This window comes from Panthera leo, chromosome B3 (assembly GCF_018350215.1).
Source record: "Panthera leo isolate Ple1 chromosome B3, P.leo_Ple1_pat1.1, whole genome shotgun sequence".
In the NCBI taxonomy this organism is placed as follows: domain Eukaryota; kingdom Metazoa; phylum Chordata; class Mammalia; order Carnivora; family Felidae; genus Panthera; species Panthera leo.
Genome location: NC_056684.1, coordinates 21,569,156 through 21,582,989, shown reverse-complemented (window position 1 = coordinate 21,582,989; position 13,834 = coordinate 21,569,156). Strand labels below are relative to the sequence as shown.

At 56.0% G+C, this 13,834-nt stretch overlaps 1 protein-coding gene across 1 annotated transcript in view; it reads right to left on the bottom strand.

The window, feature by feature from the left end:
- The window catches only part of KLF13 (Kruppel like factor 13), a 50,678-nt gene extending 38,227 nt beyond the window's left edge, over positions 1-12,451 (bottom strand). The window contains exon 1 of the mRNA XM_042941240.1: positions 11,391-12,451. Coding sequence (XP_042797174.1) covers positions 11,391-11,982 — 592 coding nt within the window. The 5' untranslated portion in view covers positions 11,983-12,451. The remainder of the gene's footprint in view (positions 1-11,390) is intronic.
- Positions 12,452-13,834: the final 1,383 nt, after the last annotated feature.

Here is a 13,834-nt window from a genome sequence, read left to right as displayed (position 1 = left end):
GAGAGGCCCAAGGAAGCCCCAGGTAAAGGGCAAGGCCTGCACAAGAACCTGGGGCTGAGCTTCACCAGCACCTCCCAGGGCCCTGCGTGGCCTGGCACTCCCTCAGACAGCCAGCAGGGTGGCAGGAGGCCACCCAATCTGGCACATCCAGCCCAAGCTACGCACATATGGGCAGTTACTGTTTAACAGCAAACGCGCTGAAGCGTCACCTTGTACCAAGATGTAAAACTAGTTCACACCTTGGCCTCCCAGGAGAATCTGGCATCGGGTGAAAAGAACACTGCTTAGGCTCAGAAAGACTTACAGGTCTCTCAGAGGACTTCTGGAAGCTCCAGTTATGGGGATCTGAACACCCCAAGATAAGAGAGGCATTGCCCCCAAATTTTCCATGGAACATAATCAACCTCAAAACCAGTACAATCTTGGTGTGGTGTTTACATAAGTGCGCCCAGGGCCTGGACCCTCGCCAGCTGGCGTGGCTGTCGGCAGTGGGGGCCCTTTGTGCCACCCCCACCCTGCCTCGCCAGGGCCTTGCCATAGTCTAAAAGAAAAAGTCAATGAATCACTGGAAGAAATGTTCTTCCTATGAAGAGAATATAAATGTTTATTAAGAAATTATAGGAACCAGGTCAGTCATTTTGGTATCTTAGTCACTCCAGCTAATTAAAGAAAAAAATCAAAACAGAACGCCATCCCAGAAACTTGAGACAATGAGAACTTCTCTTGCCACAAGCACTTTGAGCCCCAGCTCAGCCAGTTGCCAAGGTGACCCACTGTTTACCTCTCATTGTGTAGGAGGCTGACAGCCCACCAGGCTACCTCCCAGGGAAGAGCTGCCAGGGCATCCCCAGAGGGTGCAAGGAGGAAGCCACAGCCGCCCCACAGGGTCTCCCAGGCTGAGCCTGGGCTACAGCACAAAGGAGAGGTATCTTCACTGGTTCTCCTCAAGTTCCTGGGGCCCTACTCCCCCAGTACACCCTCCTGCCTTAGTCCTGTGGGCTGGAAACCCCTGACGGCAAGTTAAAAATGTGCTTAGTCCTGGGGTGCAAGGAGGGAGAGGAGAGGAGAGGGGGAAGGGGAGGGGGAGGAAAAAGAGGAGGAAGGGAAAGGAGGAGGGGGAGAAAACGGAGAGGAGAGGGAAGGGGGTAAGCAGAAGAGGGTGGAAGGAGGGGGGAAGGGAAGGGAGGAAAGGAGCAAGAGAAGGGGGAGGTGGGCGGGGAACAGTAGGAAAGGGGAGAAAGGAGGAGAGGAGGGGAAGCAAGGAGCAGGAGGTGGTGGTGGAGTATGAGAAGTGAGGGCACACCAGGTTGCACACTCGGCTGGGTAGGCAAAGAGCTTCCATGCACCTGGCCTCATCCAGTCCCCCATACCAGACTGTCTGCCCCAGTGAAAAAGGTCAAGGGCAGAATGGCCTGAGAAGGAGAACTCCACCAGGGACCTGGACTGCACACCCTCCAGCTTGGCTCCTGGGTCCCCACCCTATCCAGCACATACTACTCCCTCCTTCTCTGCTCTTGCAAGGCCCTGGCTTTGAGGTGATACAGCCCCACTGGGGGTCATGAAGAACAAACCATCCCTGCTGCAGCCTGTGCCACCTGGCCAGATGCCTTGTGACTGGCTTACTTCCAAAGGAACAATCTCCTGAGCTTTGGGGGCAGCTAACAGTGCATGCACGCACGCGCGCGCACACACGCGCGCGCACACACACACACACACACACACACACGCACACACACATAAATATCTGTCTTCTGAGGCCACGGTGCAGTACTGAATGTGGGACAGGAGGGCCTGAGTGTGGGAAGGAGTCTCAGCTCAGATTCAAGGAGACCAGTGAGATCAGGGAAAGGGAAATGAAAGTGGAAGTTTTTCAAAGGCTAAAGTTAGTACACTTCAGAATGAGGCAACCCATCCAAAGCAAAATGCTAACATGTAACACCCACCAACCATCAAGGAAGAACAGCTTCAAATCAGAACCTAGAAGAAGCCGAGGCTGGATTTCCTTTGAGACCCAAAGACCTAACAGCAACTCAAGACAATGACCTTTGTGCTTACCACCAGGACAGCATAAGGCCTCCGATGGCAGACCCTAGCCCCACCCCAACAGAGAGGGCATGGCATAAAATTCTGATACTACATCTCCTCAGGATAAAAGACAGCAACCTGCAAAGCCCCTGGACCTTCCCCTTCACCCTAGAGGCCTATGGCCAATCAGCAAAGTAATTTTAGAAAGCAGGACATGCCATGCAAGCAGCCAAAAAGATGCACTCCGGAAAAGACTAGGAAACCTTGGGAAACTGCCCTTAACACACAGGGCTGCAAGCAGGAGTCCCTTCTGGGTCCCCACAGGCTGCTATGAGGGACCGCCTCCTCCACCACACCATTCAGAGACAAAAATGGCAACTGATGAATAAGCACAAGGAAATCCAGAATGTGAAGCCACTGGAAGGAGCAGGCAAGATCTCCATGATGGGATGGAGAGGACCACTGCATGGTGTCTCCAGGGCCCAGGTCCCCACCTACCCCACCACCCGCCATTCAGTATTCCCGGACCATGGAGGGGTGTGGGGAAAGACATGGGGACCACAATGAACAGTGGACAAACCAGATGTGGCCAGTCGAGGGAATGAGGCCAACAGGCAGTAAGGCAGGGAAGCAGACGGCAGAATGTAAACTAAGACAACAGACTGCTAAGTAGCCAGATTGTCCATCACTTGTTAGAAGGGCAACTATGTAATTAAAAAAAATAAATTAACATTTATTATTTCTCCTTCAATGAAAATACATTTGAGTTTGTTACCGGTAAGATGTCTGAGGTGCACCCATGGTGCCAACCCCCAGTTCTCAGACCCTTCCCTTAATCCCAGACATGGTCTTGAACAACTAGCCCAGCCAATGACCCAGGTCAAACATCACTCTGTGCCAAGGACACACCTGGGCGCCTAGGCCCCTACTTCTCTCCCCTAAAGGGCTGAGCTCTAAGGCTCAAGTATGCCTCTTCTGTTTCCTCTCTTTCCCAACACTTCCTTGCAAAAACCTCTATTCTTGATCTGCCATTAACTAACTTCTACCTCTAGCCCCAAACCAAATTCCCTTTATCCTTTGTGTGTGTGTGTGAGCAAGCATTTATACCATAAAAGAGAGTTAAAGACAAGTGAAAAAGTCAGAGAGGAAGTGTACAGGGTCCTACACATACTCAAGGAGAATGACATCAGTCCTACTAACACAAGAGTGTCAGAAGGCCCCAATTTAGGCCCTTGACCACCAGCCAAGCTGTCTAGCCATCGCCTTGCTGATACCCCTCCACGTCGATGTGGTGGTCCTGGGTAGGGAGCAGGAAGCCCCCTGAGCTCCTCTAAGCCCACTTCATCCTCCTCCCATTCCCAAGCTTCCTTCCAACTGGCCCCATGTTTGCAGGAGACAGCCATATGCCAGAACTCCACCTTCAGAAGCTCCTGGGACAGGAGCCCAACAAAGACACTGAACCATGTGCTCTCTGGTGAGTGATTTTTAATTTGGGCCCCTATTTCTTGCAAAGCTCTTCCATGATGTTCCCTGGGCTCTAGCTCCAAGGAGATGAGCTTGTACCCTGTGCTCAGGGGACCATGGGTCACCCACCCATGCAGGAAGGCCACACCCCTGTGGCAGCAGCACAGGGACATTTAATCTGAGGCATCAATCCTCAGTGCTTTTCCAAACAGGTCACCTTGGGACAGACTGGCCAATCGCCACGGAGTGTGGCCAAGTTCCTGGTTAGCAAGTATTTTTGTGTGATGAACTTCAAAAAAGAAGAACAATAAACAGACGCCCCCAACCCCAACACACACACCCCAAAATAAAAACCTGTACCCTCTGTTCTGTTTGTCCAGGATGATGTTAGTTAAAACTATGGACTGGTCAAGGCTGCTCCCCTGACCATGCACATGATGTCCAACAGCAAACGGGATAATGTCCAGGCCCTGGGGCAGAAGGGGAACAGGAGCTGAATGGAAGGCACACCAGTGCCAGGGCACACTAAAAGGGGCAAGGGGGATGGCAGGGCAGATGACCAACCTCTTTACCACAGCCTAGTTTCAGCTGAGGGGACTCCATGCCTCCAAGAAGGCTGACTGGCACAGGGCTGATCCACAGATGTTGGAAGACAGGATTGAGATCAAACTGAGTAAATGAACCAGAATCACAGGTCCCATGTAAACACGTTCCGGGCTTGGATGCAACATCAAACCAGACAGCACATTTACGTGTGTGTAAGTGTAGCCAAATGACAGAGCTTTTGGTTGGGTGAAGATTTCTCTGTCTTACATCAAGTGCCTAGTGTCAAGTCACTGTCAAAAGAGTAAAAAATTAGCATTTGAGTCTCCATTATATTGACCTAGAGCAGGGGAAGGCCTTCCAGGCTCAGGGTCCCCCCCAGGGGCCATGGCAGCCAAACCCCCACCACCCCCATCCTAGTCCCATCACAGCAGTCACTTCTCAACTGCCAAGCTGGAGACAACACTTCAAAGTTTATTTCCATTTTGATGGGAAGTTGACTTCTCAAGAAAATGACCCCACTTGGCGCTATGAAAGGGAAGTAAAACAGGCTTGGGTGTGTGAACTTAGATCAATATTTATTTTCTTCTGGAAAGCATGTAGACACCCACCAAGACCCTAAGGGTATCACTGGCTGCAGGCCGACGCCCCCCCCACCCCCAGGCCTGGGGGATGGGTCACCTGTGGCCACAGAGCCAGGGTGAGCTAACTAAAAAAAAGGCTGTAAGTACCATCTGGAAAGACTTTCATTCAAAATAAAATCAGGGCGTGTTGTTTGTTTGGGAAGGGAGCTCCTAAGACTAGGCTGAGCTGTCCTTTGACTATAAAAGGACTTCCAACAGGAGGACCCAGAAATGCCAGCACTTGTCCAGTCAATGGACTGTCCAGTCAGAAGATGAAACAGAAACCTACCAGGTGGACCAGACAGAAGGGGGCTGAACAGAGATGGGCAGACACTGCACCTGCACCAACACAGCACCTGGCTGTACATGCAGGACCAGCAGCACCCTAACCCTCCAAAAACCCAGTCTTGGAGTGTCACCCTACCTACCAGTTACTTATTATCAGGAGGAGAGTGTCCCTTTATAGTGAAGAGACCTGGCAGATGCCACTTTAACCATGTATGTGATCCAGCAATCAGACAACCTGACCACACGAGCCTCCACTGTGGTGCGTGCAAGTGCCCAACATTATATGACCTGTGTCATATTTCCCACCAAAAACTGTTTATGCTAAATCTAATCAGGGGGAAGCAATCTGACAAATCCAGACTGTGGGATGTTCCACAAGACAACTAATCTGGATCCCTAAAATGCCAATACAACAAAAGGCCAAGACTGTCCCAGACTAAAGGAAACTAAAATGACAGGCCAACCATACACAACGTGTGATGAACTGGATTCCAGACCCTACATGGGACATCTTGGCGATCATTAGGAGAAGTGAATATGGACTGTATGTTACATAATATGTACTATTTAAAGAGAGAGGAGAGATAGGCAAGGGAGAAAATACAGTAGAGAAAGGGGAAAAAAGGATAAAAATAAAAGGGTGACAAATATTTAACTGAGGAGTCTAGAGGAACGTATGAGCGTTCACTGTATTACTCCCTTAACATTTCACAATAAGAATTTGTGAAGGAAGCAGTGTGCTTGGGACAGGAAGACTTCTAAATACCAGGAGGCACCTGCCCTCCCCTGGAACACAGGTCCAGGCAGGAAGAGCAGCCAGGCACAGCGGGCAGACCCAGACTCAGAAGTGTGGCTGCCCAGGCACAAACCTCAGCTCCCCCTTCATTTGCTGTGTGACTGTGGGCATATTTCTTAATCCATCTGGGCCTTGGCATCATTATTTGAGAACTAGTAATAACAACAGTACCTATTTCATAGGGTCCTGTGAAGATTAAAAAGCGTATGAGGAATGAATGCAAACAGAACAATGCCTGTCCCTAGCAAGCAGCCTGCTATTAGATACAACAGAGAGCTGAGTGTATCATCCCTGAAGTTTTCATTTCAAAAATGAGTTTAACTACTTTCTTAAAGCATAAACCAGACACACTTTAATAGTGCCCTGATATGTCAAGACCGCTGTTACAAATGTCAGTTATTATAGAATGCAGGCCTAGGGGACTACTGAGGAGGACTACAGGCCCCTCCACAAACAGCACCACATTCGTTCCAGCACAGTGTGGCTGGGTTGGGTTTCTTGAGTTATAGATTTAGATACACGTGCATACACACACATATACATATTAATAACTTGTTGGCTTATTTCCTTCCTTGGTTGTAGCTGCTATCTTATCTCCCCTTTCCCCTTTTAACTTGCTACATCTAGGAACCTAACGACCAACTCAATTCAGAATAAGGTCAAAGCAAACAGGCCCTTACAGTGTCGGGGCTGTCATGAGCTCATTTCAGTGAGCAGACTTCACAGTGCCAACTCTGAAGGGGCAGGGCTGTCTTCCAGATTTGAAGCCTTGCACATGGTACCTCTGGTTAAGTCAAGGGTGGTCCTGTCAGATTGCTCACACAGGAAGGGCTCCAGCCCTCTTTTAGCCAGGAGACGGACAGTTTCAAAAGGCATCACATCAGTCCCTCCCCCAGTGCCAACAAGCCAGGAGGCACTTCAGGGTGCGAGGGCACAGCTGACTGCTGCAGGGGTTGAGCCCTTACCCAGGCTAGGCTGCAGGGTAAGCCAAGTAAAGATGGCAGGAGAGGGGCACCTGGGTGGCTCAGCAGGTTAAGCGTCCGACTTTGGCTCAGGCCATGATCTCACAGTTTGTGAGTTCGAACCCCACATCAGGGTCTCTGCTGTCAGCACAGAGCCTGTTTTGGATCCTCTGTCTCCCTCTCTCTCTCTCTGCCCCTCCCCCCTCAGTTCTCGTTCTCTTTCTCTCTCTCTCTCTCTCTCTCTCAAAATAAGTAAATAAAATTAAAAAAAAAAAAAAAAAAAAAAAGATGGCAGCAGGAGAGCTGGTCATGAGCCATGAGAGAATAATGGTGGTTTTAGGGTTGTTTTAAATGTTCTCAATATGATGATCTCACATGTGCAAAAGAAGAACTGGAAGAAGTAAAAAAAAAAAAAAAAAAAAGTCAGCAACACAGCAGGAACTTCAGTACTGGGGAGACCAAGACCTCCATCTATTTCCTTTAAAAACATAATGTGCTATTTCCTTTAAAAACATAACATGTCTTTTAAGTTAACATGGTAACTCCACAATGCATGTAAATGCTGTCTACACTACTATCAATAACACTGCCAGGTCTCAATCCTACAGAAATGCCAGCTCCTCTGCACCAACACACATACTGGATTCTACTGCCACAGGCATGAAACGATAAAAAATGAGAAGGCAACATAACTATCCTTTCAAGATAAAGGCTAAACAAGTTGTGGTACAGTCACGCAGCCACACCTGGGAATACCACGCAGCCCAGATAAAGAACAAAGGTGCCTTGTTAAATAAGCACACCAAAAAAAAGCCTGTGGTAGAATATATTTGCTAGGATCCTACATGTATAGTTTTCAGATGTCTGTGTGGATGCACACGCATGCATACATGCAAATCCACTAAAAGGGTCTGTAAAGGGAAACACCAACAGGAGGTGATAGTGGTTAGCCAGAGGAAGAGAAGGCTGGCACATTCTGCCTACACACTTCTGCATTGTTTGAAGTTTCACAACTGGCCCACTGGCAGCCTGGGACTGTGAGGGAGACGGGACGGGACCCACCAGCGTGGATGTGTCCCGAACAAAGTGCTGGCCATCTGCCAGCATGGCTTTGCCCTGGGTGAAGGAGATCCCTGCCACTCACTCCCTGACAGGCTGCCTGTCCAAGGCAGCTGCACCAGGAAGCACCTCCGAGGGGTACATGGGAGGAATGTGGTTAGAAACCAGGCTCTATAGCCAGAGTTTGTGTTGGGGGAGGGGACCTAAATACCCTGAATACCCTGCCCCAATAATCTCACTCATGATCAAATCCCTTGTTCGGTGGCTAAACTTCAAACTAACCCCACCCAAATTATTACAGGAAATGGCTAAGAATGCAATCTTAACTCTACCTTCACCCGCAAAAAGAGGGCCAGGTGACCAGGCATGTCTCTCTCTGGATGTCTGCAGGAGGGAGGGGCTGTACACAACACAGTGCCCCCCTTTCCAGCAAGGCCCCCAGAGCTGCTGAAATGGGCCCAGCTCATGCAGCATGCAATTGGATTTTTAGCTCCCAGTGCTGCAGGGAAAACAGGGCACAGAGACATTCTGAAAACGATTCTTTGCAGGAACAAATAGGTAGGAATGTATTCAAGGCATCTCTGCCAAGAAAGACTGAGTGGCCATTACTGCTGGGGACCCGCCAAGCCCCACCACTCCAGACAACAAGCAGGAATCTCCTGGCTGGCTCAGGTGGAGATCTGCCCTCAGAAGGCCAGAGGCCTTTCCTTCTCAAAGTTCTTGAATGTTCACATCAAAGCCCTTCAGCCTCCAAGAAAACATGTTCCTGGTCTTGCTACTCCCCAAGGCAAGACTAAGCAAATTCCCAGATCTGGGCTGGAAATTCTGATTAGCTAAATAATAAGTGCCTTAGGGGAAAAAAAAAAAAAAAAAGCAGCTTGGGTTGCAAAAATGTGAGTGTCTTTGTTTGATCACGTGTTTGCTTAACATCAACAATTACCTAAATGTGACAGGGTAATCAGTCCTCAGGACACTGCCACACAACTAAGCAGTCCAGGCAGCTCTGGGAGATCGAAGCAGTCAGGGAAGTCCAGGTCTCCCCAGAGTCAAGGCTGAGGCTTGTACTTCCCAAAGGTTCTCAAACACACAGCCTCATTTCCCACAGACCTTCCAAGTGGTCAGGCGAGACATGACCAAGCTGCAGGGAGGTCTGTGGACCCGTCCTTGGTCACAGAGCTAGACAGAGCAAGTTGTGAACTGCCTTCTTGGCTAAAATGATTTTGATATTCACCCTCTGCCATGAAATTGCTGCAGGTGGGTTGGTTGGGGGGTGGGGGGTTGCTCCTAGTGGAGTAGAGGGCCTGGCATGACCTGAACCATTGTCGGCAGAGACCCCCCAGAAAGCTGCTGGAAGCACACAAACCAAACCACAGCTATCTCAGAACCGGGGGCTGCTGCTCAGGTCTTCCCAGGGTAGCCTGTCCCCTTGGTCACCCACTGTGGCCTGTGGGCTACCCTTGTCTCCTCTACGAACACCAGTTAATTATGTTCTGCACACTTGGGGGCAGGCTGGAAATGGGCTCCCTAGTCATGCCCTCCACCAGAAGCTGAACCAGACTCCCTCCAGAGGTGAGTTCTTGGTTCATAATCAGATTCACCTGGGGCACCACTTAAACTGTAGTGTTTGGCTGAAGGTCAGTATTTGGGACCTGGAAATCTACATCTCCTCCAGAGGTAGGGCCTCATGTTTCTGCACACAGGGAGGGCAAGCCCCGTTCCCTGCTCTTAGACACAGCACACTACAGTCAGAGTGTTGGTTCCATCCTCTTCTGCTTGCTTCGGGTTTCAGAGCACCCCAGAGAGGCTGGGTTCCACCCCACTGAGGGAGACCCGAGTTCTCATTGCCTCGGAGCAATCATCTAGCCAAGGGGCCCACTCAGGAACACTACAGCCTGGATCAGGGGGCAAGCAAACCCAGACGCTATCCTCCAGCTAAGGCCCCCATCCAAGCCTGCCCGGTCCGTGACAGCGAGCCCCGGCCCTCAACCAGCCCCTCCACAATTCTCGAACCCGACCAGCCGAGTGGAAAGCCACCGTGAAACAGGACGCAGAGAGTCTCCTATCCTTAAATTACCTGCCCAGTACTGGCCTCGCCCCCGCAAGGAGGTCCTCGAGCCACGCCCCATGCACTGCCCCCGCCCCCGTAATCTGGGTGCTACAGGATCCGAACGTAGTTTGGCCCCTCCTCCACGGCCACACCCACCCTGGCAGTAAGGTTCCCAGTCTGAACCAACACCCCTACACTAACCCCACCCCCTATCTCGGTCCACACACCCTAAATTCCGACTAAGAATGAGTAGAATGGCCCCGCCTTCCCCCTCGACCCCACCACCGGCCGAGCTATCCCTTGCGGCCACAGCAAGGGACCAAAACCGCGGGGGCAGCTTCTGAGGTAAAGGTTTGTCTGAGATCCGCTGGCCTTGACACCTGCAGACCTGGAGACAGCTCAGTTCCAAATTTACCAGGAGACGGGGGTCCTTCAGCTGCAGGGTCTTCAGGACTGCAGTTTTTAGCTAGCTTCCGAACTATTGTACAAATGTGAAGTCTAAACCTTTGGTAACAAGGTAACAGTATATTTATACGGGTTTTTTAACCTGCTCCAAATGCGAAAGAATTAAGTGTACCAGAAGACTTAACGTGAGCCCAGAGGAAATACACAATTCTTTAAGCCAAACTGAAAGAGAAAGGTTACCATCCCTTAAAACATTGTTCCCACCTTTGTGTTTAAAAAAAGAAAAACAACTACGAGGTCCCTGGTCCGCTGAGGCCGCCCGTCCCGGTGCTGGTGCCGCCCGCACGCATCCGGCACCCGGCAGGTGAGCAGGGCCGGGAAAAGGGAGGCGCACAAGGCCGGCAGTGAACAGGGCTCTCCTTTCTGGAGAAAGCGCCCCCAGGCCGAAGAGCCCCCTCGGGTCGGGCGCGCCCCCGCCGGCCGGATGGGCGGGGCTCCCACAAAGAGCCTCCGGCGGGGAACGGGGGCCGCCACCCGCGTCGGCCGCCGCTGGCTCTGGTTTGGACAAATTAAACCTTAGAGCGCTGGAAAAATTACAGGAAGAGGAGAGTGAAGAATGTGCCGAGTGGCTGGAGGGAGCCCTGTCCCCGCGTGAACTTCGCCCGCCGCTCGCCCGGGCCGGGCCGGGCGGGTCCCTCCCATCCCGAGCGCGCGCCCGGCCGGCGAGGGAGGGGCCGGTAGGGGAGGGGCCGGGCGAGGGCACCCCGCCTCCCCCGAGGCCCCGGGGCGCCCCCACCGCCTGTCTCCCAGAGCAGCACGCGCGGCCCCCACCCAGCTCGCCCGCACCTGCTCGCGCCGCCCCTCGGCCTCGGCGGGGTCTACGCCCGCAGCCTAGATGACGACATCCGCCCCCGCGGCCCCGCCCGAGAGTGCCCGGGGAGGGGGCGTGCCCGGCGGGGGCGCGGTCGCCGGGCGGGCGCCGGCTCCCAGCTCCCGGACCCGCCTCGCTCGGCGCGCGGGGCCGGCCGCGGGACCGTGTGGCGGGGGGGAAGGGGCGAGGCCCCGACCGTTCCCGGCCCCACTGCCCCTCGCGCCCGGCCGGCGGCTCCGGGGGCGTGGCCCGGTAGCTTGCGCTGTCCCCGTCCGCGCGCTCTGGGCGCCCGGGCGGCCCTACTGACCTGTGTGAGTTCTCAGGTGCGCCTTGAGGTGCGAGGATTTCCCGTAAACTTTCTCGCAGCCCGCGTAGTGGCACTTGTGCTTTCTCTGCGGGGATTCGTGGTCGGCGCGACTTCGGCCCCGCCGGCCCCTTTGTCTGAGGCCGGGTTCGCCGCTCCCCGTGGGCCCTGGCTCCCGCTCGGGCTCCAGCCCCGCCTCGAGCTCGGCCTCGGGCTCGCTCCACGCGGGGCTGAGGGGCGCGGCCGCCGCACCTTCGCCGCCGGGGCAGGCGGGCTCGGGGGCGGGTGGCGGCGCAGGCGGCAGGCGGCAGGGGGTCCTCGCCTTCCGGGCCGCGGCGCCCTCTCTGCGCTCCGCCGGGGCGGGCGCCGGCGCTTGCTGGTTGAGGTCCGCCAGGATCCGCGCCACCACGAAGAGCGAGGCGCTGTCTTTGCCGTCGCGGCGCTCCTCGACGCGGGGCAGCGTGGCGGCGACAGCGGCGGCCGCGCCTTCGGGTCCGGGCTCCGGCCCTTCCCGCGGCCCGTGCACAACCGCGCGGCTCGACATGGACACGAGGCACTCGGCGGCGAAGTGGTCCACATAGGCGGCGGCTGCCATGCTGCGGTCTCCGGCCGGCGGGCCGGCGGCACTGCTGGTCGCTGCGAGTCGTCAGCGGCGCATCCGCACCCACGGCCTCCGGAGAGCGGGCGGGGGGCGGGGGCGCGGCGCGCCCTCTCCGCGGGCTGGGCTAGGCGCGCAGCCGCCTCTGCCGTCACCCGCGCGGCTCCGCGTCCGCGAGGCGCCCGCCCGGCCGGGCACCAAAGAGTGAGCGCATGGGGGGCGCGGGCCCGTGGGGTCCCCGCGCGGCGTCAGAGGCGGCCTGTCCTAAGGATGCCGAGCAGCGACGTTAGTGACTGTCTCGCCAAGTCGCGGCCGCAGCCTCGCCGCGCATTGTGGCAGGCGGGACAGCCGCCGTGCGCGCCGCGGCTCGGTGTGGGCGGCCCGGCCCCGGGGGTGGGCGGGGCCGGGGCCACATCTGGACCCGACGTCAGCCCCCAGCCACATCCTGGCGGCGCAGGTTACAGGCGGCGGCGGCCGCGGGGAACTGCGCGCGCGGAGGGGGCGGGGATCCCAGAGCGCGCACCGTAAGGATAGAGCGGTCGCGCGCCCGCGCCTGGGGAGGGGGCGTGGCCTAGGGCAGGGGCGGACGCCGTTGGTTCGTAGGTAGGCGGCCGGACCAATCCGGGCCGCAAGAAGGACCGGCCCGGCCTCGGGGCCTGCCCTCGCCAATGGGCGTGCCCTCTTGGCCGGCGGGAGGAGGAGCGGAAATTTGAGCCGGGAGCTGGGCACGCTGACGCAGGACGTCCGAGGGCGGCAGGCCGGGGCGTGGCTGCGCGGGGGCAGCTCTCCACCCCCCACCCCCAAGCAGCCGGGAGCCCGCGGGGGCATTTTCCTGCCAGGGCTTCTGTATCGTGGCGGCCTGGAACCCCGGCGTGAAAGTGAGCCCTCGGCAGGGCGTCCCTTTGTCCCTCCATCCCTGCCTGTGAGGGGCACCAGGGATGGGTGCGCCTCGGCGAGGCTCGCCTCCGCTTCTCTTCCAGAGCGACGTTTGCACGGCGGGGAGGCGTGTCCGCTCAGGCTGGGCGCGAGGCAGCAGGCCTGGCCTGGGGGCGGAAAAACTCTTCGTGCACCCCGCCGCAAGAGGGTTCCTGGGTGGCCGCGTCTCGAGACCCATGCCGTTCGCCCCCTCCGTGCTCTTTCTCTCCTGAGCTCCGGGCAATGGTGCGGCCAGGCTGGGAGCGAGGTCACGGGTGGGGCGGGGCCTCTACCAATGGAAGGATTGGCTGCTCCCCAAACTGGTCCCGGGCGGCTAGGGACCCGGAGGGGACCGCGCTGCCGGTGAGCCTAGGTCAGCCGGAGCCGAACTGGCCCCAGGCTGGTGGTTAAGCTGGCAACGTGGGTGACGTGCCCACCGCGTCCTGTGCTTGCAGGAGTGAACTACGTGCTGGTGCAGCCAGCGCCGCTGTTCAGGGAACGCGGGGCCCCTTCCTCCTCCCCGCCCCAGGCCTGCAGCCAACTTCTCTAGGCTGCCCCTCTCCCACCGCGGTGGAGAAGGCTTCAAACGCCACCAGCTGCGAGGACCCCGCCCACCACGCCCCACCCACCCACTGTCTGGGCCTCCCGAAGGAAATACTCTACTGCGCCCAGTCCGCGCGCACTCCTTGCCCTGGCCCTGCCAACTTGCCCTTGACTTTCACAGTCGCCCCCACTCTCCAACCCTCGGCCCCGCCGTTCTTATACAGGCCTAGGCCATCACTGGAGAAGTCAGTACATAACTTCCTACTGCCGCAGAATGGAGCGCAGCCACCGCTGCTCCGTACCCTTCAGGCAGCCCCTGAACCACAAGACACCCCCCCCCCCCCACAACCACAACACCGAGGCCTGGGACTGCAGTCCCTGGGTGGTTTGC